This window comes from Phodopus roborovskii, unplaced genomic scaffold, assembly GCF_943737965.1.
Source record: "Phodopus roborovskii unplaced genomic scaffold, PHOROB, whole genome shotgun sequence".
Lineage (NCBI taxonomy): Eukaryota > Metazoa > Chordata > Mammalia > Rodentia > Cricetidae > Phodopus > Phodopus roborovskii.
The window spans coordinates 1,710,215-1,735,422 of NW_026126446.1; the positions used below are offsets into that span (position 1 = coordinate 1,710,215).

At 49.6% G+C, this 25,208-nt stretch overlaps 1 protein-coding gene across 23 annotated transcripts in view; it reads left to right on the plus strand.

Annotated features, from left to right (window-relative positions):
- Positions 1-25,208, plus strand: part of Rgs3 (regulator of G protein signaling 3) — a 117,042-nt gene that overhangs the window by 57,414 nt on the left and 34,420 nt on the right. For 22 of the 23 annotated variants that reach the window (XM_051187947.1, XM_051187930.1, XM_051187938.1 and 19 more), the window contains 2 exons: positions 3,821-3,864; positions 9,542-9,664. In XM_051187947.1, the coding sequence (XP_051043904.1) occupies positions 3,821-3,864; positions 9,542-9,664 (167 nt within the window). The remainder of the gene's footprint in view (positions 1-3,820; positions 3,865-9,541; positions 9,665-25,208) is intronic. The other variant, XM_051187923.1, reaches the window with a different exon arrangement.

Here is a 25,208-nt window from a genome sequence, read left to right on the forward strand (position 1 = left end):
GAGCTGCTGGGATGGAAGGAAAAAGGCTAATTGCCAGGAACACTCAAGGTACATGTCCAGGCACCAAACGGAGCCTTTGTACACACCCTCTCCTGCTTTCCATGGACTACCAAAGTCCAGTGCCCCCTTCTGCAGCTGCCAGAGTCACAGCTGTGGGGCCCAAAGTTCGGAGGCTGGTGCCATTTCCTGGCCCCTCTCACATGCCCCAAAGAGGCTCACTGCTACAACAAGCCAGGCTTTTAGGAGGTCATTTGGGGGTTAGCAGTGTCTGGTGGCAGAATGATCTCTAACTAGACTCCCAGGTTTCTTCCCACCTTCAAGTCAGTATGTCTGCAGATTTTAATTTCGGTGGTCAAAAACTTGTTAAAGAAGGGAGCATCCAGCCTGGCACTCAGTGCTGCTCCCTGGCAGGACAGAATCCAGCCTATGCCTGGGACCAAGGACTCCCTTGTGACTTGTTTGCTAGGGTCTGCTTCAGCTTCTTAACCATATTCCTAGGACTTAGTAAGGAGCATAGCATACATGGGTGACCAATGGATGGCTAAGAGGACACCAGAGTGCTGTCTTAGTCTGGCAGCTGGGGTGTCTCCTCCCGCAGAGCCCCAGACTCAAGGTCACTCCTGCTGTGACTGCCTCCTTCTGTTAGCTTCTCCCAGGGTTCATCAGGATTGAATGGCAATGTGATGGGAACAGGCGGAGAGCTGGTGCTAACAATTGGAACATCTCCAGTCAGCCAGGGCCCATTGTGGTCTCTTCCTGCCACTGCTGCCCGCTGGTTTTGCTACTCTTTGTGTTTCTGCCTCTCTGGCAGGCAGCATCACGCCCACTGTGTGTCTTTCTGGCCTTGCCTGTTCTTAGACATGACCTGGAAATGTCTATCTGACTCATGGCCTCTTCAGGCACACCGGGGAGCCGGGATCTCAGCTTGGAAACTCAGCTGCCTCAGCCCCAGCTGCTGGAATGCTTGCTTGACATTTTCTAAGATGTCCTCCATGTCCACCTCGGTTCTGGCCACTTCAGTGAGAGCTGTGAGGGAGACCTTAGCCAGCTGGAATCACAGATGTATGATATAGGATTAGGAATCCAGGCTTTGTGGGTATCTCCTTGTCTTGGATTCAGGTTTCAGCTCTGCCAATTAATGTCTACGAAGTCTGCTGTCCCTCCCTGACCCTGCCTTTGTGTGTGGAGAACGTAGACAAGAGCTCCCTTGGCCAGCCTCCACTAGTGGAGAAGGTTTGGTGTCTTTCAAACCAGTACAAGATGTTCTCTGGGTAAACGCTCCATAGGCAGACATGGGCTGGGAGGCCTTCTCTGGCTTCCATCTAGCCCATGATTAGGGAACCTCCTGCATGGTCTATGCATTACATACATGGTGGCAAGTAAGGCCCACTGTGGAATTAAAGGCTCCTTGATGAATTCCAAAATGGAAGAGACAGGAAGAGTGGTTCAAAGAAAAGCCCCATGTCTGCTGTGTGGGTGTCCTCTTCCAGCATGGCGGAGGCGCTCTCTGCAGACACCTCCTCCCAGGCACCCTCAGCTCCCTCTGCTTGTTGTGCTTTTATGAGGCTCTGAATCATGCTAAGCTCTGCTCCCCTGCCATCCTACTGTCACACTGCTGCCAGCACAAGGCTGTGATGTGGAACAGACGCCAGGGAGAGTTTGCAGCAATGCAGTGATGCTGGAGGGGGCGGGGCTGGTGTCAAAGCACGGAGTTGCCATGCATCAATGGTTCCTTACATAGGGACTGTCTGACAGTGTGTTTGTCCAGCCTCAGCTCCCATGTCCCCAAGTCTTTCATCTCTTAGCCTTCCTCTGTACTTCTAGAGCCTCCTCTCCCCTTATTACCTGCTCCCCAAGCCCAGGTTTCTATTACTTTCTTACTTGGATTATAGTGACTCTCCTTTAGACTAGGGTCTGCTAGGAAAGGTTTCAGTATGTTTTCTTAAGCAAAAGAAGCTCCTCCCCTTGTCTCCAGCTCACCAATACAAGGAATTCTTAGAGGCACTGGGATCTATTTTCTTAAACACTACAGATTTCTGAGGCAGGGTTCTCTCCCTCTTCAACCTGTCTCCAGGTGGGTAGAAATAGAAAGATTTAGTTCAAGTTCAGAGTGGACCTCCATTTACTTATGGGCTATTTTGTCCTGGCTCTTCATGGCAGCTCCTGCCCCTTGGGGTGTGTCCACTCTCTTGCTTGAGGAGGTCTGGTTTCCCCTGGTTAGGTCTCTACTTCCTGCATTTTTAGAGCTTGGCTTGATATACAATCTGATTTTACTTTGTAGGCTTCTCTTCATGACAGACTCTGTTTGGTTTGATGGGTCCTTTGCCTTAAGCGTGCTTTGAAGGGGTCCTACTGGAGCTTTTGGCATTTGAGAGGCATGCTGTGCTGTGGTTGAGTGTGAACCATGGAACTGGGCTACAGTTCCCACTGCTTGGCTGAGTAACATTATCCCCTAGGTCCTCTGTTCTCACATGAGCCAAGGACGCTAGGGGCCCTGCCTCCTGGTTGTCAGGAGTGAATACAGGAGTAAGTACTCTCTCACAGCTACTCTTAGCCCCTGAGTTGATTGGTAAAAGCATTTGGGGCAGCAGTTGGCTCAAATCATGATGGTACTCCAGGGTCCCTGAGACTTTAAAAAGTGCTTGCTATTACATGTGTTGGGTGGTTGCTTTCTTCAAAAATTGACACCCTGCTTGGTTAGGCTACCAGCTGGAAGTGCAGGGAATTCCCAACCCTCCAAGGCCTGTGTCCAGATGAGTACTTCATGGAGAGTGTGGCCAAGTCCTGAGGAGAGGCTGAAGTGAGCAGGCAGGTGTCCTGGTGGGGTGTTCGTGCTTTTCTGTGCTCACAGGCACATCTCCATCTCCATGCCCATGGCCACACTGTCCCCACTCCCAGCTGTCCCCACCTTCCAGAGTTCCCTTCCTTTCCACCCGGAGTTCTCCCACAGTTAGACTTCCCAAGAAGGGAAGGGAACAACCCACATCCCTCCCTGTTCTTGACAGTTTTGTAACTGGTTGAGTTTGCATTCTTACACCAGCAGCAACACCCTTAGAGAGTGTGGCCATGTCGAAAAGCTGTCTCCCAGTATGCATAGAGATGGGACAAAAGACTGTCCCTCCTTGACCCATGCTTCCCTTTGTGAGGAACAAGGTCAATTCAAGAGTGAAATGACTCCCTAATGAATTTCAAAATAGCAAAGGCAACAGAGTGTTTAAGGCAGAGGTTCTCAACCTGTGGGTCTCGACCCCCTTGGGTGTTGAGTAGCCCTTTTGAGGGAATAACATATCAGATATCCTACATATTAGATACTTACATTATTATTCCTAACAGTAGCAAAATTAGTTATGAAGTAGCAATAAAAATTTATGGTTGGGGGGGTCACCACAACAGGAAGAACTGTATTAAAGGGTTGCAGCATTAGGAAGGTTAAGAACCACCGGTCAAAGAGAAACCTCAGAAATGTGCTGCCTCTATGGCAGAACTCTGGGAATTCTGGGAAGAAGGAGTCCTTCTGGGATACAGATAGCTCCCTATACCTGGCCATTAGAGGTCAGTGGGTTTCCTTCTGGGAATGGGTTCCAGCATTCCCATGTCAGGCTGACCTGTAGGCAAAGCCTTCCAACTGTGTATCACTTGGATGAGTGAGTTAGTGAGCTTTACTCTGGAGACTGCTCTGGTCCCCACACCGCCCTCTCCTTCCTCCTGTTCGGGAAGGCACCACACACAGCCTCCTGGGCGAGATAGTTGGCTGTGCCCAGTGAGGCTTTGACTGTGTAGTCAATTCTAATGTGAATCTTCCTTTGTGTTCTCTTCAAAGGTTCTTCAGAAGACTTGAAATTCTGTGTGCTGTACCTGGCAGAGGTGAGTCCCTCTCTCCAATTTGGAGGAGAGTAGAGTGTGACCCGAGGAAAGAGATGAGATGAGACTTGAGGTTGGCCTCCGTATGATCTTGCAATGACTCAAGACAAAGTCAGGAACAGTTTCTTGCTCTATAGAACACAACCGGCCTGGTTACCTCTCTGTGAAAGGGCAACTAAACAGATGGTAGACGGGATAGTCCTGAGACACCCTGCTTGGGACCTCGGGTGTCCCTGCACCTGTAGGTGTCCTGAGGGCGTGGCCCGACAGCTGTACATTACCCTGTTTATTTATTTACTCCATCTTCTCCTGGAGATGGCCCAGCTCCCACGCTTGCCTCTTTCACCCTCTTTTTCCAGGAAGTGCCACTCACCACCCCTCCTACAAAGGCTTGTCAGTGTTTCAAAGGCCTTGAGGTAATTGTACCTTCACCTGGGCCAGACAGCACACGCTGAAGCAAGCACCACGTGTCTGTGTTTGGCTCAGAGTGATGCCCACGAGAGGGACTGACACGCTTGATCTCTGAGTAGAAGGTCATGTAGGCTCAGACAACTGTACCTTTTCAGGAGCAAAACCAAGCGAACAGTTTTTTGTTTTGTTTTTATTTACATGTATTTATTTATTTTTGCTTCATGTGGTTTGGTAGATAAAGCAGAGCTTTAATCAGAGAGGTCCTTGGTGATGAAAAATCTGAGGGCCACGAAGTCATCCAAATTCTCTTTGGTTTTCAGCATAATTTTCTGTTCCCAGCCTTGTTCTGCTGACACGTGGCATCTGTCCAAGCAAGGCCCTCTGCTGCCTTGTATCTTGCCAACTGTCCTGGGAACCTGTCTATGTGTTTGGGTAACAACCATACGAGAGGAATACACCTTTCTGAGAAGGAAAAATGCCATTTGGGATTGAAAAGCATTCCTAGCTAAGATAATAGGTGTACATCTTTGAACAGACCCCAGGAACAAGAAAGTTTACTGAAAATTTCACTTGAGGGTTGCTAAGAGTTGCCAAGAGGCAGTAGACAGTGTCGTAGTAGAAACCAGGGCTCAGTAGCCTGAAAATAGAGCTGTGGGCAGCGGAGGTTCTGCACAGCCCAGCCCACGCACAAAGGTGGCTGGCAAAATTCCTACAGCACTTGAGGGTGTTCGGTTCCCCAGAGCCAAGTGAGTGGAGTATAGACAGCAGATATACTGTGACAGGGCTGTGCCCACTGGCCCCTCCAGCTTCCCGTATGTTTCACCAGCTTCTAAAAGGAGGTTCCAGGTTTCTCTAACAGCAAGAGAGCTTCCTGCCAGACTGGTGTTTTGCTTTCCTAGAGAAAAGCCTTTCTGCTCGTTGCATCTGAGATCTCTTTTCTAGTTCTCTAAAGATTGGCTATTGATCTGAGTCCTTGAGTTTCCGGAAGGCACCAGGTGACCCTGAGGGACCAGGAGAGTGCAGCTCTTGGGCAGCTGGGTGCTAGGAGCCTCTCACCTTAATGGGCCTGCTACTAATGGAGGGCTAGCCTGTGGTGCAGAGAGGACCACACTGCTTGCTTGCTTGCTCAAAGCCCTGAACATCCCTGACACAGGGGATATTGGGCCCCATGGAGAGCCCAAACAAATCTTAGTTAGAATTTCTACCGAATAGTCTGTTCTCCATTGTCTGATATCCAAGTGGTACCCAAAGAAGAACCCTGGTGAGGATTTGAGGTTTTGAGAGGGGTTTTCTCCCTCTGTATTCAGAAAGACACACTGTCCTAGGAGACAACAGCTTTGTCCTGGGTTACCCTAAGCAGTCTTTTTGTTTTTGTCTTTCTTTTTTTCTTTTTCTTTTTTTGTTTTGGTTTTGGTTTTGATCTTTTTTGTGAGACAGGCTTTCTCTGTGCAGTCCTGGCTGTCCTGGAACCCCATCTGTAGACCAGGGTGGCCTCGAACTTAGAGATCTGCCTGCCTCTGTCTCCGGAGTGCTGGGATTAAAATTGTGTGCCACCACTCCTGGTCTGCTCTAAACAATCTTAAACCCAAGGACAGGTGTCCCTCAGTCTGAGAATCTGTGGGATGCAGCCCACAGCTGGCTTCACAGCAATGTGAAGAAGATAGTTTGGGAATGAGGAGGATCTAGGTTTGCATCTTGGCCCTGCCATTTCTTGAGTGGTCGTCTGGGGCAGGTTACATACTCCTGACATAGGCAGTGAGGTCGTCTTTGCAGGCTTGTAATGTTAAAAGGAGATTCAATAAGACCATGCGTCTAAAGCACTCAGCCCAGAGCCCGGCACTCAGCATGCTTGGCAAGTGGCGGCTAAGTAGTAATTAGATCAGAGAGGGAGGAGAGGCTTTTCATGTTCATTTATCCTCCATTAGAGGTTTCACAGATGATTTAAAAGGACAGCTAGGTGGACTGTCTCACTTCCCAAGTAACACACCTACACGGTTATACAGGCCCGGCAAGATCACAGGTTCTGGATTCCGTCGGGATCTCCTTAAGATTTGGCCTCTCAGAGCCTTAGTCTTCTCATCCCAGCAGTGTCTTTCTTGCCTACCTGCCTCCTTGGTTATCATTATCAGGAGAGAGTGAGATGGAACATGCTTGTCATGGCTTCAGTTGCTGCTGAAGCTGTTTGGAGTTTTACAGAGATTAAAATCAGTTCTGAGCAAGGAGGTTAGGAAAGATGTCGGTTTTAAAGAGGCCAAGAGGAACTGAGAGTCTGGTTGGATTTGAGGTCACAGTTATGTACAGGGGTCCCCTACCTAGTGCTGTGGGATCAGGTTCATGCAATTGAAAAGCCTGTGTTTGGTCATGTACTGCGCTGTCAGAAGGCAGTGCCTCTGAGGGGACGGCATGGGTTCCTTTAGGGTGGCTTACAGCCTTGATCCTGGCATCTGATATTGAAGCCACTGAGTAGGTCAGAATCGAAACCAACTAATTGGGTCATTTGGAGCTCACACGGAATTATGACAGATGGTTCACATGTGGGCCCAGCCAGGCAAGCAATGAGGACTCGCAGTTTGGACAGATTTGAGCAGGTAGGGATTTAGCCTCTCTTCAGGGAGCTGGCTCTCTGGCTTGGCTGAGCCAGTCTTCGAAACTCAGGCTCCTTCCAAAACCATTTGCCCATCTCAGACAGCCCCTCCTGGGGTTAGATCCTGGGTGCTGAGGAGGCCTTCTAAGTTCTCCAGTATTGTAGCAGGGTTAGTTTCAAGCTGTCAGATGCAGTCCTGTCCTTTGCTGCTAAGACTGACAGTAAGATCACTGTCCCTAATCCGGGATGCCACTCTTGGAAGCTCTGGGCTCAGTTGTTGGCTGCAGTGACTTACTGAATCCTAGGTAATCGTTACAGCTGGCCTGGTGGCTGTCCCAGGGCCTTCCTAAGAAGTGTTTTCAAGGATGTCAGTAAAATAGAATGACCACAACAGTTCCCTCACAGTTGTTGGAAGGGATGTCAAAGCATGGCGGGGGAAGCACTTGGTGCTGTGGAAATCAATTCAGGATTAGGAGCCGGGACTCTGGCTGCTTCCAAGAGGCTTTCCTCATGCCTTTATAGGGAGAGAGTAGTAAGCTGCTGTGCAAAAAGCTGCTAGTGACCACGACAGCTAGAGAGCCCCCTGGCCTACATATAGTTCCTTCTGATGGCATGACACTCCTGCTGCCTCCAGACTGTGAGACTTGAGCAGTCCTGCCAGCAAGGGGGGGGGGGATAGAAGCCTCACCAGGAGGTGACATCTTCCAGAGCTTGGAGATGAAATCGCTGCAGGTGGCTCTCCCTAGCTCGGTGTTTCTCTCTGATTCATTGGATTTGAGGCTCAGAGAACCCTTGGCCATTCAGAACATTGGTTTTCCCCTTTCATAAAGGGGAGTAACAATCCACACCCCAGCTAGGCATGGTATTACATGTCTGTAACCCGGAGGTAGCAGAAGGATCACGTGTTCCTGGGCAGCCTGGACTGTGCAGTGAGTTCCAGGACAGCTCGAGCTAAAGGACCATGAGATCCTATCTCAAAAATCAAGGGCTGAGAGTAGAGTGCTTGCCTAGCATGTGCACGAGCTTGGGTTTGATTCCAACACCACAAAAATAAAATAAGAACAAAGGATCCACACCTTCTCTGCTTCGTTAAATTGCCCAGATCAAAATGAAATCACTGATGACAACAGACTACAGTGTAAAGTTGGTAAATTAGATGGTGGGAAGTCAGAAGCCCATAGGATGACGTAAGAGCAGGGCTGGGAGGCTCAGGCTGGGCCATGTTTGTAGAGTGGTGGCCTTTCCAAGCTGGAAAGGACCTTCTCTGTCCCTCCCACCAGGAGAACATACAAGACGGAAGCAGGAGGCCTACTGCTCACTGGGCTTCCCCCTGGGGAATCTGAGCCTTGTTTGGCCTGCAGCAAGTAGGAGTGGTCCGGGAAGTGGAGGGACCTGACTTTAAGTGGAAATGCATGGGCTTGCCATCCTCTCAGCTCCCTCTCCCTCTTGCCCATGAGAGGATGGATGGCAAGCACTCCAGGGACATAGGATGGGAGGTGTCCCTGCCCTGAAGGTTGGATGCTGAGAAATGGCCATACTGCTATGTGCTGAGGTCTGCCAAAGTCCTTATTGCATCTTAGCTCTGGGGTGGAGGCCATGCCAGCGTTTTACAGAAAGCTTCTGACTCTAGAGGTTGGCAGCTGGGAAGTAGCCAAGCTGGCTTTCAAACCAGGCCTGAAAAATGGAGAGGCTGGGCCCATGCATGGTCCTTCTCTCCCAGCTCACGCTCTTGCCTCCTTGGTTGAGTATTATCACCAGTGGGGTGAAGAACTTGTTATCTTCTGGTCCCAGTGCCCAGTGGGTGATGAGGGGCGGGGACAACAGGTCTCTGAAGATCCTGTGGTCTCGGACCTACCCCACCCTGCCCCCTGACTCAGGTGCTGATGTGACTGTCTGGTACTGTGTCAAAGCTTCCCTGGGTCTGTTGACACCATGGAAGTACTTCCAGGCAGCCAGAGCTTGCCAGGGTCAATGCTTACCTGGCATTGTGCTAGGCCCAGATGAAGGTGGCCTTCTAGGTGTTTGTCGTCAGCAAGATTCAAATGGCAGTCAGATTAACATTGCACAGCTGCTGATGTGAGACCCAGCTCAGGTGTTGGATAGTGTTAGAGGGCTCATCCTACACTTTCCGAAGGGACTCCCGTTCTGTTGCTGTGTCCATCCAACCCAACTGACCTTGGCCTGTGATCTGAAGACGGTGCCATGAGAGGAGGATGTTCCGTGGTGGTGTGGTGTGTGTGTGTGTGTGTGTGTGTGTGTGTGTGTGTGTGTGTGTCACAGGGAGGGGGGGGTCCTGTATCCATGGAGCACCCGCTCAAGGGCTTGGTCCTTTGGCTTCCCCACGTGATCCCCAGCTGCTGCCTTGTGCTGCCTGCTTCCAGGGTGACCTCACCCTCTGGCCTGTAGCTCTCCACAGGCTTCCACTGTATAGAGAGCCACTGCCTCCCCCACCCACCTACTCAAACTGTGGCCTCGTGGCTCCCAAATGGCTGCTTCCCTGGTCCTCTGACCACCTACCTCAGTGTCGCCAGGGATTGGCGTGCATTTGTTGTTCTTAGCTGATGCTCTCATCCCTGATGTAGCCTCGCCCTCTGGAGCCCAGGGGATGGGCTTGGGCCCTGGAGCCCCTTGAGTCAGGGAGCAGCCCTGACCACCCATTTCTCTCTCTGTTCTCCCTGACGTCAGAAGGCAGAGTGCTTGTTCACTTTGGAGGCTCACTCACAGGAGCAGAAGAAGAGAGTGTGCTGGTGCCTGTCAGAGAACATCGCCAAGCAGCAACAGCTGGCCTCATCGCCCCTGGAGAGGAAGGTAAGGACTCCGCCAGTGGCCGCAGCCCTGGCTTCCACCTTTCCCCTCTGCCTTTAAGCTTTGGACCTGAGCTGGAAGTCATCCCTAGCTTAGCCCCTGAACTGGGGCAGTGGGCTTGGCAAAGGTCTGTGTTCGAATGTCTCTCCACAGGTTTTTCTGTGGGTCTGTTTAATGGGTTTGATATTGCTTGCAGAAGGAATAACAGCCAAGCTGAGCATGGGCCATCAGTTTTCAGCTCCACTCTCCGGTTTGCTGATGGCAAGGTTTAACTGCCCTTCTTGCTGCTGGATAGGCTGCGCCCAGGGGCAGCACACTGCTGTTAACACTAGCCCAAGGCAGACATAATTGAGGGCATGTTTGTGGTAGTAGAACACCTTGGTTTGATGCTTGCCAGAGCCAGGTGGCACTGACTTTGGATTGCTGAGGCCTGGGACTTGCCAGCTGGAAGGAACATCAGGGACATTAAAGATGGCCAGTGAAGGCTGAGCTGGACCAGTACAGCTTTGTGCTTGGGGAGTAGAGGAGATGGGAGCCGGATAACAGTGTTCTCCTTTGACACTCAAATGTCTGCCACAAGGTCCAGTTGTTTGCCCACTGTGAGTCATACAGGTGCCTTTTTTTAATTATAAGTACTGGCCGTTTGGAATTTGGGGTGGTGGCTGCAAAAGCTGCTGAGGTGGTAGCTCTGTCAGCTCTGGGAGAGAGGAAATGAGAGGGGCCAGAAGCTTGCCAGCCGGTGGGCCTTGTTGCTATTTGATATGTTCGGGCTACCAAGCCGGGGCTGTCAGAGGGGCAGTAAGTGATTGGAAGCGGTGCTGGCAGTCCCTCCTTCCTTTCAGTGGTGGACAGTGCTCTCTAGCACACAGGCAAGGGCGGTGGGGATCGGAGAACTGCACCATGCTGGACTCTGAAAGGTGTTTGAAGGGGAGAGACTGAGTCAAACACTGCTCCTGATGGCCAGTGTAACTGTGGGTGAGCCCCTCTGTTGCCCCATGCTTTGATGGCTCCATCAGAGGGGCCAGGGGTCCCTCCTTTAAGGATTGCTGTGGGCATTAAATGGGAGAGCGTATGCAGTTCATGGCATAGCGCCAAGTATGTAGTAGGTATTCATTCAACAAACACTAAGTGGAGCACACTGTTCCCCCAACCCTATTGCAGGTGGCACTGGCTGGTCCCCACCATCACAGTCCTCCATCACTGTGACTATACACAGACTGCATGGATCTGCACTGGCTGCAGTCACAGTTCAGGCCACTTTTTCCTTCAGCGTTTCAGCACCCCAGTCACCCAAGCCCAACGCGCAGGCTGCTCTTTCCTTTTCCATAGGCTTTCTTCCTCTCACCTGGGGGAAGAATGCTCTGTGCTTGGGCCCCAGAATTTGCTGGCTCTGGAGAGCCACAGCCTCTCAGTACCTTGGAAACTCTCCAATGTAGGCTCACCTGGGAATGCAGGAATACCTGAAGGCATGCTGTCTCAGAGAGCCTCTGGGCCCTGCATGGCAATGGGCTTGGTTGGCTGACCCTGAAAGGGTCCCAGTCCCTGACTCACCCCTAATATGTGGGCGTCCTGGAGAGGCAACAGACAACAGACTGGACATCTTATTGCACCAGCTCTGTAAGTTAGTGTGTTGTTAGAGAGAGGCTGTAGGGGTGCAAAAGAGGAGGGTGTGGTAGCTGGAACAGCTTTGGAGGTATGTTGTGTAGCTGAGACCTAGGCCCCGCCAAGACTTAAGCATCTCCATTCTCCTGGGGAGGTAGTTACTGCACCACTTGGCTTTTGTGAGGCATCCCCCTGGGGCGGCGCGGGGAGGGGGAGCAGTGTTTTGCTACTTGACCCTACCCAGCCACACCTCCACCATACCTACTTGAGGAATTTTAACAATGAATTTCATGAGTCACTTACAGAGTGCTTCTTGAAAGAAGTTCTGGTAAATCTGATCCTCTCTGGCCCTCTCAGTCCAGGCATGCTTCAGCAATTGGCATGACTGGGCCTACCTCTCTTCCACCTGTACTTAGCCTCAGGGTGACTGTAAACATCCTTCCCAAAGGCTGGCCTTCCCCAGGCTGGCCTTGGAGGATACACTCCTCCAGGGGAGGAGCAAGAAAGCTGAGCAGTCTGAGGAAGCTGGCTCTTGCCTCTAGGCATGCAGGTTCTGTTGGACCAGTGCTGGGGCTCCAGCCTTTCCCCTTCTGTTCTCGATGTGAACACTCTGCCTCCTGTGGAACTGAGGACACTGTGCCTAGGCAACCTGTCCCCTTCCAAGGCCTCTACAGGGAAAGAAGGGCTCATAGAGCAACTGTCAGACTCGCCCCTACCCCTTCCTACCCCAGCGCCTGCTCCTCTCCATCCTGTTGCTCACCCTTTAGAATGGTCACAGGCAGTGATAGATGCAGTTTGTCCTGAGAAGGACTGGTGGTGCTTACTGTGGGGACACAGGGGGAAGGAGAAAGTGAGTGTAAAGAGCAGCGGGCAAATGTGTGGCATTACCTGCAGCACAACCCTATGGCAACCACTCCCTGCAGTCGGAAGTCACCTGCTTGGTCCCTTCTGCTTTGTGATCCCCAGAGGCCAGGGACTGGGGCTAGCTACCTCTCTTAGGAAAACACAGGCTGGAGAGTTCTTTCTCTTTCACAGCTTCCTGCGACATATGTGGGAAGGGGAGGAGAAGTTCTCTGGTGTGGCAATGTGTGTGTGTGTGTGGGGGGGGGTCCTAGCACTGTGTGTGTGTGTGTGTGTGTGTGTGTGTAGGTCAGAGGTCTATATCAGGTGTCTTCTCCAGTTGCTTTTCACCTTAGTTTTAGAGATAGCATCTCTCACTGGAACTGGAGCTCACTGTGCTAGGCTGGCTGGGCAGAAGCTCCAGTGATCTGCCTGTTTCAGCCACATCTCCACTGGGACTCCAGGAGTACACTGCCATGCCTGGCGTTTTATGTGGTTGCTGGGTCCCCAAACTCAGAGCCATATGCTTGTGCAGCAAGCACATTGCCCTTGAAGCCTGAAACCATCTTCTCCAGCCTCCACCTCCACCCTTCGGAGACAGGGTTGCCTGTAGCCTAGACTGGCCTCAAACTCCATATGTAGCGGAGGATGACCTTGAACTTTGGGTCTCTCCTGCTTCAACCTCCCAAATTGATTACGCACGTGTACCACTATAGCCAATTTGTAAAGTTCTGGGAATTGCACCCAGGGCTTTTCGCATGACAAGGACATACTCTTATCAACTGATTTCCATCCTCAGCCTTTAATATGTTCTTTCTTTTCTTGGGAATAAATTTTCTGCCTCCTGTCCTGCCCCAGCTTCTCTCTCCTGCTCAGCACCCATGCTACATCTTTAGAACTCTACCCCTCTTGCTTCATTACATGTCCCTGGAGGGCACCCTCCTTTCTTCTGCCTTTGATAACATGCACCAGGCTCCCTCTACTCTACTCCTAGCCCTACTGCGATGCTTCTGATTAGATCTACTCAGAGCTGGTCCATGCTGTGGCCAGTGAGGCTTAAAACTCTCAGGGTCTGGCTGATCTGTACAATTTTGATCAAATATACGTGATGAATGTGTCTTCTGTATCCAGCATTGCTTTAGATTCTTTGGCGGCACAGAGATGAATGTCCCCTCATCTGGGTCCTTATGGACTTCTAATTGGAAAGGGATGATGTGGGCACTGGAGTGGTGGTCCAAGCATGGGAGGCCATGCCTGTAGATCTAAGAGTTGTCCACGGGGGTCCTGACTGTTCATTCATGGTCAACAGTGAACCTCCCACTGGTCACCCATGTAGGTGCTTCTGGACTGGGCTCTAGACCCTTCTGAACAGAGTAGGCTTATTTCAGTCTTCAGGGCCTGAGGATGAGAAGGGTACGTGGATCAACCCTATTCTCAGGTGCATGCTGGGCTCTTTGGAGGAATTTATCATATACTCCCCTTAGCAGTCACAGGCTATGGATGGAGACACAGGCATGGCAACAAATAGTTGAAAATGATTGCATAGACATGTGAGTTTGGGAGAACCACTTATTCTCCCTGAGAAGATTTCTCATCAGCAAAGTGGATGGGGTAGCCAGGGCCATTGTGAGGGTCAATCTGGAGCTGTGTAGGGTTTTGTGGCATGCAGGAGGTCCCCAGTGAACCACCCACTGTGATGCTCATCATTGTCTGTCAGTGTGACTACATTGGACAATTTATTGTTAGTCTTGTTCACAGAGGTTGACACTGGTCCTCTAGCTCATGTGACAACTGTTTTTTTTTTTTTTTTTGACAGTCCCTCATAGCTACCTGCCAGATTCTAGAGCCCTGACAGGAAAACTGAGGCCTCCTGGGCTTTCTCTAGCTGTATGACTTCCTGCCACCTAGCCATCTCCTCTGGGATGGCTGGAGATGGGTCTTGGAGGTGCCAGGGACTGTCTGAGAGCCTTAGAAAGAAGCACAGTCAGGTTGTGGAGTCAGGCAGTCCTGAGCAGAGTGGACAGCGAGCTAATTCCAGTTCTGTCTGGTTCCACAGAAACTTCACCCTTACGGCTCTCTCCAGCAGGAGATGGGGCCAGTCACCTCCATCAATGCCACCCAGGATAGAAGCTTTACCTCATCAGGACAGACTCTGATTGGCTGAGAAAGCCCAAGGGCCGGACTATGCTTCTGGCAACTTAACCCTTTTGGGGCTTCCCCTACCACACAGTAACCTCATCTCAACTGGACCCGAAACGGAAGAGCAAGATGGTGGGCCTAGGGTCATCTGGAGGGAGTGGTTCCAAGGGTGTGTGTGGACTGGCAACAGGAGGAACAGTGGTGTGAGAGACCCTGTGAGCTTGTGCAGAGTGGTACCCAGAAGTCCTGGATGGAGAAGACTCTGAAGCAAGCACCCTTCAAGCAGAAGGAGGCTGAATGGCACGTGGGCACCTTCCTGGGCACAGCAGGAAAGAGGGAGAGGTCACTCTAATGGAGGACAATGCCTGTGACCCATTCCTGCCAGAAGATATGTCACCTTCCCACTCCTGTTTCATCTGGACACATTCACTTCTTCTCAGTGGATACTGGGGGACATCTCCTTTGTGCTAGTGTCTGTGCTAGGGGATACTGTGCTCCCATCAAGATTACAGCCCTCCCAGTTCCGATAGGGAGAGAACATTAAATAAATCAACACCAATCCATGATCACACACTGGGAGAGTCTGTACAGAACAGAACCATCACAGATGTCTTCAGAGAGAGCACTGTGTCTAGTTATCTGTGAGGGGTGATGGGGAAAGACATGCGTGTAAGCCATGTAAGCCGCGGCCTATGGGATGGAAAGCAGCCAGCCAGCCAAAGACTTCGGAGAGAGCATTCCAGGCAGTGGAAACAGCACAAGAAGGGATGAGAAGGGGGTGGGGGCATGATGTGTTGAGGACTAAAGGGAGGCTAGTGTGGCTGCAGATTTGTGAGGAGGAAAATGGAGCCAGGCCACACTACTTGGGACATATATGTTTGTTGATTCCTACATACAGAAGGCATCTATAGAAGGGAGGGTGTCACAGACCCCTCAAGTATGTGTCTACAAAATCAGATTACAGCTGAGAGGGGCTCAGTGGGTGTGGGGCTGGTTAGGGCTCTCTTTCAGGCCTTCAGGTTAGGGATGATGGTGACTTGTTCTAGAGGGTACTGGGATGGTAGGTATTGGAATGCTAGGCTCTGGGATAAGGAGGAGTAACTTGTTCAACCCCACCGGCTCTCAATCTCCACTGGGTCTTTCTGTCTCAGTGATGTGAGGTTTGAGGCCTCTTTCAGTCCAGAGCTAGGGTCAGTGCTGAGCTGAGCTTTTGGGAATGTCCTTGCCACTGTAATAGTAAAGCTTCATTTTTTTTTTCCCAAGATGGGAAAGTTCATAGTTGCCCTGCCCTCAGGCTCCATAGAGATCATCTATATTAGTACTAACTCTCATGTTGAGGGGGTTTACAAGAAAGCCAGGGCCTTACACTCAGAGAGCTTCCTTTTTCTTCTCTTCCCTTATTTCTTTTCTTTTATTTCTTTTGCTTTCTGTGGGACTTCTAAGGGCCAGGGTCAAGGAACCAGGGCTAGATGTAGCTCAGCAACCTCCACAGAGACAAAGTAAAAGGTAGTCTGTCCAGGGCCAGTGATGGGAGCTGGGCCTGCTCCCTGTCCACCTACCTGGGGATCTGGGCTGGTCAGCTCACACAGCCTTCCCTAACCGCAGAGATCCAGCATGCTAGAATACCAAGGCTGTAGATTAGAGGGACATAGGCTACAAGCTAGAGAGTATTTGCACATCTAGGTACTGGGGGCTCAGAGACAGAAAGCTGCAGCGATGGCCAAGGCCAGAGAAGCCTCAACCTTTAGTCGTGTAGATTCTTGGGAAAGATTCCTGTGCTCTTATGAGTTTGCTAAACTGCCAGGGCCACCTGAACCCATAAATGGTAGCCCCTTATTTTCTGTTTCTCTTCCTTCTAACATAGGAAAAATGAGAGCATGCTACTGGGAAATAGGGTGAATCTGTAGGTGTCAGGCTAATACCCAGCCCAGTGTGGAATGATGCTGCTTGGCTTGGTACAGGGATATGTAGCACCACACTGCCAGCCAATGTTTGGCTCACAGTGTCTGTGCAGACAGCAAATGACACTTTGATTTCATTTGATTATCTTACATAATGACCTTAAGGGGACCATGAGGCACAGGAGAATCGTCAGTCTGGGAAATCAGCAATCTTGTCTCTCCTGGGTCTAGGGACCTACCTCTATCCATCAGCTAGAAGACAAGAGCTCTTGGCTCAGAAAAACGGAGGATCGGAACATAACACCCATCCCCAGAGAAGGGCTGTTCTCCCCGATAAGCCCCTGAGTAGGGCAGATTCTCCCATCAAGCTCCCAGGCCTACTTGCTGATGGAGAAGAGAACAGTCACTCACTCAGTGACTATGGTGAGCCATAGCACCATGACTGTCTTGCCTCGTGAATCAATGCGACAATTAATTTGGTGTCACAGGCCCTGAGAAGATGAAATATGACCTGATGGCCACCGCTCTTCAGTCCATCCCAGCTGTTCAAGAGAACGAACAAGCTCTCAACACTGCCTCTGAGAGTCATAATCACGGGAAACATGGCTGGGCTCCTCCCTGCCACATAAATCACACTAAGAAGCACACAATGACCTCTTTCCTGATGGGCCAATTGTCTTGGGTGGTGTCTTTGGTCCCAGAGCTGGGAGGATGGGAGCACAACCGCTTTATTGTTGTAAGGCCATCTGTGAGATTTGAATACAAAGTGCCTCTTTTAGTCTCCTACGTGTTCTTGGATCCCATTTCTGTGTCTTGGGCTCTGAGCCTTTTGAAGCTCATCTCTCATATGAGATGTCATGCCTCAGTCTTTGTGGCCCTTTAGAAGCTGTAACCAATGGACCTTTTGGGGAGGATGATGCTTATTTATACATGTATTGTTATTGTTGTTGCTATAACATTAATTTCCCCTCTGACGTTTGCCATCAAAGCCCTTACTAACCGTAATAAATTCCGAGGTGCCGAAAAGGGTCTCCAAAGTAGAGGCACTGGCAGTTTTGCCATGTGATTGCATACCTACAGTGAGAACCCCACAGTGAGCATGCAGTTTGGACATGGCAGTGGGATCCCTAGCTTTGTCTCTCCTAAACAGACTCATTTTGAGAAGTTAAATGACCTGTATCAGGCAGCTGGTAAGAGACCTAGTCATTTGTCCTTTGAGGAGGCAAAGGTGTTTTGAGGGACAGAATAAGAAAGGTAACTCATGAGCTTCCAGAAGAGGCAGGAGACAGTTATGGGTGTATCAGACATCTTGGCCCATTCCTCTGAGGAAGAGTGCTTTCGGAACCCATTAAATGAGACACATTATTTGCCACCCAATAGAGCATTGCTTTCCCTAAATGATGGCCCAGGCTAAAAAAACAAATCTATTTCCACAGGATTTTGCAAAGGGAGAACTAATCTCCTTAAACGGGAGGCTCCAAAGTGCTGAGTGCCCCCTTTCCCTTCAAAGTCTGGCTTTCAACAGGATCATTGGTCACCATCTTGGGACTTTGCAGTAAAGGAATGATGCCAGAGGCCGGGAGGAGTAGCTTAGGCTCCAGTCTGCTAGTGTGAGCATCAGTGAAGAAGACAGGAGACTTTAACCCAGGCCCAGTGGAGGGCAGGAGAGGGCCTGCCTCTGCCAGAATCTGTGCCTGGGTTTTGCTAATCCTCTGGTTTAAAATGTCAGCCCTAAGTAGCTAGGAATCAAAGGGATCAAATTTCAGCCTCCCGGCTCCCCTTCCCACCCCCTCTCCCCACAGAGCATTCTTTCCTCCAGCTCCACTGTTTTCCAGGCTGCCTCTAGCCCTCCCGCCCTCCCTCCCGCTGCTGGGCTGGCTGTGGGCAGACTGCCTTCTCCACTGCCATGCTCTCCACGTGGCCATCTTTCTTTCCTTCTTCAGCTCTTAAGGAACAGAGAAGACCCTGCCTCTATGCCCTATCTTACCTTTCTTTTTCTTTCAGTCTAGTCTCTGAAGAGGGTCACTTGCCATGCCCTAGCCCCTAGCTGTTCCTAAATCTTTGGTTCAAGTGAGGAATGCACAGCAGTGCTTAGATGCTGAGCACTCACTGTGAGTGGCAGCCAGTGCCTGGCCTAACCTTCCTTGTCTCTTTTGATCCTCGATAGAGTCTGCTGTGGTATGCTACCCTCTTGAGAACCAACTCCCCGCTCTACTCAGTTTATAGATGAAGATGCTGGGTCTTAGAAAAGTTAAACCTGCTTGATATCACACAGCTAATATGGGCAGCCCTGCTCAGAGGATCTGCTATATTATTTTCTTCTACTGTTTTCTTGCAACCACAGACCCTTCCAATTGGGAAGCACTGGCGGGGCTGGGCAGTCACAGTCTTGCCTAAAGGCTATCCCAGGATCTTGAGTGTAAAGCCTGGACCATAGCTTGACTCTCCAGGTTCTCCTGGCTACATGGGTGGGAATGTCCTTTCCTCCCCAAAGACCTTGTGCCTTTCTGTGGGCAGGGTGTTCCTTGACACTGTTGTCTACCTTCAATGTCCCTGATGGATGGCTGCAGTCCCCGGGGAGACCATCATGGCTTAGCATCTCTTTTAAGACACTTTCTGAGGAATGCCTCAGAGGGTGCTACCCCTACCCAAGCTGTATTTGCCAGAGGAGTGTGTTCATCCTTAGCATGGCGCCATAGTTCTACCTCACTTGCAAGCCTACGAGCTCCTTGGGAGCGATGGAGGCCCTAGTCTAGTTCATCTTCTGTTCTGTTGTTGGCTGACCCATAGGAGATGCTCAGTAGATGGTGTTGAACTGAATTCAGCTGTTCAGTGGGACCCTCCTTCTATTCTAGAATGAAGATGAGGAAACAAGATCAAAAAGGGGAAGTGACCTCTGTGTGCAGGGTCATGAGCAAACCAGTGTTAGAGCCCTGGGGCCAGAGCTGAGGCTCTCTGGCTCAGCTTTTGTATTCTTGCTTCACAGCATTGCAGATACCAGCAGGCCCACACCCCACTTTATCTATGATGCAATCTGACCAGGTTTGCATTAGGGCAGAGGGTTAAAACCCTATCCCTGTGCTCACACAGGGATCCCTGGAGGAAAGAAAGCTCCATCAGAACTGCTTCTTGGTTCTCTAAGTCCAAGGGCTCTCCCCTCTCAACAACCCCTTTGCCTTTGGGAAAACCAAAGTAGGATTCAGAAGCCCTGGACCTGAATACTGACTTATCTAGTACTTACTGTGTGACCTTGGACAAATCACATCTCTGATCAGCTGTTTCCTTACAAAACAAAAACAAACAAACAAACAAACAAACAAAGAAGAAAAACAACCAAAAAAAAAAAATATGAGGAAGCTGAATACAGGTGGTCTTCAAGGCCCACCAGAATGCAGACTAACCATATTGATTGCCATAGAGTAGTTATGCCCTTCAAAAAAGCAGGAACCAGTTCAGGTTCCTTATCATAGTCACTGTTGGCTGGCATACAGACCCATACCCAGACACATGACACTGAGATTACAGAGTGAAGGATGGGCAGTAGTGAGCACCTCAGGACTCTGGGAACAAACAGGTTAAAGGAAGAAGGAAGGCAGTTAGTGTCTTAGGCTTCACCTTGAACTAGGAGAGCATGGGTGTGGTTATGTGTGAGCAATGGGCATGGTCAATAATCTTCACTCCCTCCTGGGTGCTGTTCAGGTCATACAAGAAGAGGTTCTAATTGCAGACACCTATGTGAGAAACACTTTCCTACTTCCTCTCCATCCCAATGTTCCTCTCCCAGGCTGCCCTGGATAGCAGTTCCATTTGTCTCCCAACCAGTTTCCTCTGTGGCTCTCTGCCCTTCACTGTGCTCAGCATTCTCTGGACTCATGCTTGACTTCATGTGTGTTTGTGTGCACGTTTCCTTCAGCCAACCCTCCTGCCGCTGAGCCTCAGGATCACTTTCCAGAAAAGCTGTTGGTGATAAACCTGCTCTCTCTCAGTTTCCAGCGTCTTCTACAGACCTTTTCAGAAGCATCTTTCCATTGCAGTTAATATCAGTCATTCACTGCTCAGACAAGGCAATTCAAAACACATTTTTTAACAGAGGACTTTTAAAACCATTATTGCAAGAAAACTCTATTCTAGTGGTCTGCCTGGCTGTAACATTAGGGGTTGTATAGGCTAGCCTAAGATATTGGGAAAATGCATCCTGAGACTCATATTCAACTCTTAGAAGTCTTTGGGAACATAATCCAACATATATATCTTAAAGTGCAGAACATAGTATGTATGCTGAGTAACTGAAATGTTGTTCAAACTGTAGAATGTGGAATTGAAAGTCTCCCTTATCCCCCAGGGAGATCGACAGCTTAACAAGCAGATTTGTAGAGAACAAGACCAGGATAGAGACTAGAACTTGGCCAAGGGTACATAGTTGGTGACTTGAAGGTCTGCCAGAGGGGATACAGATGGTCTTAGAAAGCAGTGTTTTTCTCACTGAGCTGTGATTAGGAAGCCCCCAACCTGGGAAACGGTGGGAACTGTGTAGCCAGCCCCCTCGGTGATGGGCTGACAGCATGGGGCATTATCTGGTCAGCAGGCATGTCTACTGGGCACATTTTGGCTGGAAGGGAATGAATGGGCTGCAGTGTTTTACCTGGAGCTGGGCTGTGTGGAGTGCAGTGGGGGATGGCAGAGACACTCTGCTTCCTGTGGCCTGTTCTAAAAATAGCAGTGGGAACATTGCTGAGGGGAAGAGGAGGGGGCTCCTTGGGAGCTGGGTGGGGATGCCTCGCCCCTTCCTCTTCCTGTCAGGCCTTCTGTGAGGAAGTCCTACAGGTTCAGGTTCACAGAATTCAGATCTGGGAAGGTCCTGGAGGCCTAGAACTGAAAAAGGACTGTTCTGCAGTCACCAAGTCTGGGGACAAGGTTCCAGAAGGTGGGCTCTTTTCCTTCCTGCTCTTTCAGAGGGCCACCTCAGGTCTCATAAGGCCTCTCTTGTGGCCTTGGGTGCTCAGGGCCTGGGAACTCCTGGGACCGGATGTGGTCTGCCTTCCTGAGAGCTGCCTGCCAGGCGAGGAGCCCCCTGGCTGGTCCACCCTGTTCCCTGACCTCAGCCAGCTGGCCTTTAGCACCATACCTTCCCTTTACTGGTGTCCTTTCCTTGCTGTCCCCTCCTGTCACTTCCTGCACTGTCTTGAGGCAGCCAGCCTGGAGGAAAGAGGACCTCATGGCCTTCACACCTTCTCTGCCCTTCCTAGGGACAGGCAAGGGCAGCTGAGGGACCTGCAGAACTGCAGAAATGAGGCAAGATCCCATGCAGCCTGCATCTACTCTATCCTGCGGTGATGGGAGGGGATACGCAGGATATCTCTTACAATGCCTGACAAGAAGTAGGTTCCCAGTAAGAAAAGCAAACATGGAGAAAATTAGTAGCGATCCATGATGGTCTCTCCATGACCCTCTACCACAGCAGAACAGAAAGGTGAAGCCTGCAATATTTGAATCATCTTTAAGAGTTAGGTGCTTGGGTCATTTTGAGTCTGTACTACCTACAAAACCCTGAGATAAAAATCCTTAGGAATGAATCTTGGAATCCCCTAGGATCCATTTCATGTCTTACTTAGTGTATTGTTTGACTCTCAATAAATATGTATTGACAAATATATTTTTTTTTTGGAATTAATTTGGGGCAGTACGATTTCTGGATCAACAGCTGTGTGTCTATAAAGTGGGTTCTCACTCCAATAGCTGGATCACTTTTCAGCATGGCTGTGCCGATTTCTAATGCCATCTTAATTGAACTGATCATCTTGTTTGACCTCAGTTTAGTTTCGGTCTCTCTCTCTCTTTCCCAGTGCTAAGGATAAAACTCAGGGCCCCGTGTATACTAGGCACACTCCAGTGTAAGATTTCCCATTTTTAATACCGGAAGTCCTACTTCCCAGGAAACAGACATCTTAACAAGAGAACTACTATGTCCCTATACCTCCAGTGGCACTATATATTGTTACATTAAACCATCGTTTGTAGATTTATTTATTTTATTTTATGTGTGTGTGTTGCTTGTGTATATGAATATGCACCTACGTGCATGCCCCTGCTTGCAGAGGGCAGATGAGGGTGTCAGGTCTTCTGGAACTAGAGTTACAGATGGTTGTGAGCTGCCATGTGGATACTAGGAAACAAAATCAAGTACTCTGTAATAGCAACAAGTGCTCTTAACTTCTGAGCCATCTCTTCAGACCCTATTAATCCATTAAAACATAAAAATAAAAGGGCTCCCTCTGATGACTGGAGTCCCTGGGCATGTATTTACATGCCCTTCAGTCACTTAATCGCCTTGTTGGGCAGTAGTCTCTTCAAGTCTTTTGTCCATTTTTTTTTCCATTGAGCTGTTTATAGTTGAATTGTCCGTTCACTAAGAGATCTTTATATAATAGGGATATTTGCACAGTAACCTTTCCTTTGAAGTTCTACACCTTGACTTTAGTTGGCTAATATTTTTGCCTCAACTTTCATTCTCATACTTCTTTCTGTACCAGGCACCACACCGGTCCTGTAAGGATATGTCTTCCCCTTGTACAACCCACCCTAAGGCTGTCAGCCAGCCTGGGGCTCCATTTGATTTTCTCTGTAGCTCCTAGAAGCTGTTGAAATCATTTGTAGATGTAGCTTCTGATTGTCACTGTTTTGAAACACTCCATCTATTGAGTTTTAAGTCCCCTCTAACTCTTGATTATGTCATCAGTCAGGAAATCTCCAGACATCCTTGCCACTTTCTAATGATACACCCATCTTATCCTTGACTTCCAGGCTTTCAGTCACTGTGCAGAGAGCTTCCTTGAAGCATTTTACTAGAAGCATCTATGGATGTTTCACTTTCTTGATTCTTGTAAGTCTGGAAATGTTTGGTCCTATGCTAGAGTTGGAGCTTGCTTGAATAAAGGACTCTAGATCAATGGTCCTTTCTTCTAAGAGGCCTGAGTGTGCTCCTTGCTCTCATGTCCTTACTGTTACACAAAGAACATTGTTGACACGGCTTTCTCAAACCCCCTCATGAAACAACCGGGATTTCTCTTCCTCATCTTTGGAATTAAGAAATGTCCCCAGAATCTACTCATTTGTTCTCTCTTGGCAATGGTTTTCCCTAAGCCATTTCAGTCTAGACACCCATCTTTTCCCTCAGCTCAGAGACATTTGCATTAAATGTCTTTGGAATTGTGTTCCATGTTCAATTTCTACTTCCTGAAATAGCTACTGCAAATAATAATTAATAATAATGCTGCTAAGTATGCAGTGTGCCTTCCTTCTGCCATAATATGTAATATGTCCAATACTATTGTTTTTATTCCCACTTTATTACATTTTTGTTCATTCAAAGATTTATTGGTAGTAACCCAAACTTGGGACCAGCTCAGATGTCCTTCAGTGGGTGAAAGGTTAAAGTGACTGTGCTGTACCTATCCCACAGAATGCCACTGGGTTAGGATTGTTGTTGCTGTTCAGATACCGGAGAGGAACAATTTAAGGGACCAAAGATTTGTTTTGCTCACAATTTCAAGGGGTTCAGTCCATCATAGTGGGGAGGATGTGGCAGAGAGAAAGGGGAATGAAGAGAGGGAGGGGGACAGAAGATGGGGAAGAAACAAAGGAACAGGGAGGTTAGTTACCACATTCTAATCCCTGTCCATCAAATTTAACCCCCAGAACCAAGACTGACCAGTACAGTGCTAACTGTGCAAGGGAGCCTAGAATGATGGACTGAGTTACTGGGGGATACTGAGGCCTAGAGAGAGAGGGACACATCTATCAAAGGTTCTCCAGTGGATTTGGAGTTAAGATCATCTATTCTTTTTATGTCAGTCTCCTTTCTCAGGCATCATTTCTGTCCCCAGGACTCCTGCATGGTTTTCTAGCAAATCTCCCACTGTGTACTCCTGCCCCCTTTGACATCTCTCTAAACAGCAGCCAAGATGACTCTTTCTGTTGAACAAATCTCATCCCTTTCTTGTTACTGAATGTTTTTTGAGTGACTGCATGAGTGACCAAACACTTTTAGAGTGCCTTGTGTGCTAAGGACCAGTGATCTATCAGTCAGGAATTCACCCGCTGCAAGAGACCCAAACCTACCCCAATAAGCTACAGCCCTCAGATGGAATCCACTAGATTTTGGAGGGCAGCTTTTTTGTGTTTGTGTGGTTGGTTGGATTCATGACCTTGACCAGTGTCACTAATAACCAGTTTCACCCCCTTCACTGCTTGGTTCTACCTACTTATTGATGGCTTACTCCCTCTGTGATGGTAGTAGATTCTAGGAGAGCCAGGTTATGACCATATGATTTGACTCCCTCATTTTAGCAACGGTGCTGAATCCAACTCCCATTGGCCCATGTAGGATCATATGCTCATCTCAGTCATTGAAGAATGTAGGGTGGGTGATGAGACTGGCTGAGGCCTGGGTCACAGGCCTGTTTCTGGAGTCATGTGACTCGCCAGAGTTGAGTATGAAGGAAGGAGGTGGAGGCCCTCTGATGGCAAAGAAGGGTGAATGGAAGCTGGTTAGGCAGACTCTCAGCCATCCTCAGGCACGGTCCTCATTGCCACAGAGAGCTGTCAGTCTCGTGTGGTACAAAGACAGTTGGGGGAGACACAGACAGCAGCCAGTTCTGAGCAGCATGGGAGGAATCAGCTTTGTCTGGCTGGCCTGGTCAATGATGTTAGGAGAAGGGGCAGGGGTTTGGGGTCTGAGAAGGCTTGTTCTAGATGAGGACCTTAAAACAGGCCAGTGTTGGTGCGGGGAATGAGGAGGATAAAGGGAGCATGAGATAAAGCTGGAGGAGGGTTGGGGTGAGGCCGTGGTGCCGCCCCTACAGCCCTGTGATAAGGACTTTGAACTTGGTTCCAAGGGCAGTGGGAGCTGCTGGGGCTGGGTTTGTGTGGTAGGAAGCTCACAGTGGCCTCCTGAGGAGGGAACAGGGAGTCTTCTGGAGCTATTGCCCTCCCACACTGCTAAGGAGAGATGATGGTGGCTTAGACCAGAACAGAGGCACTGTCTCAGATGGATAGGAGGTGAGACC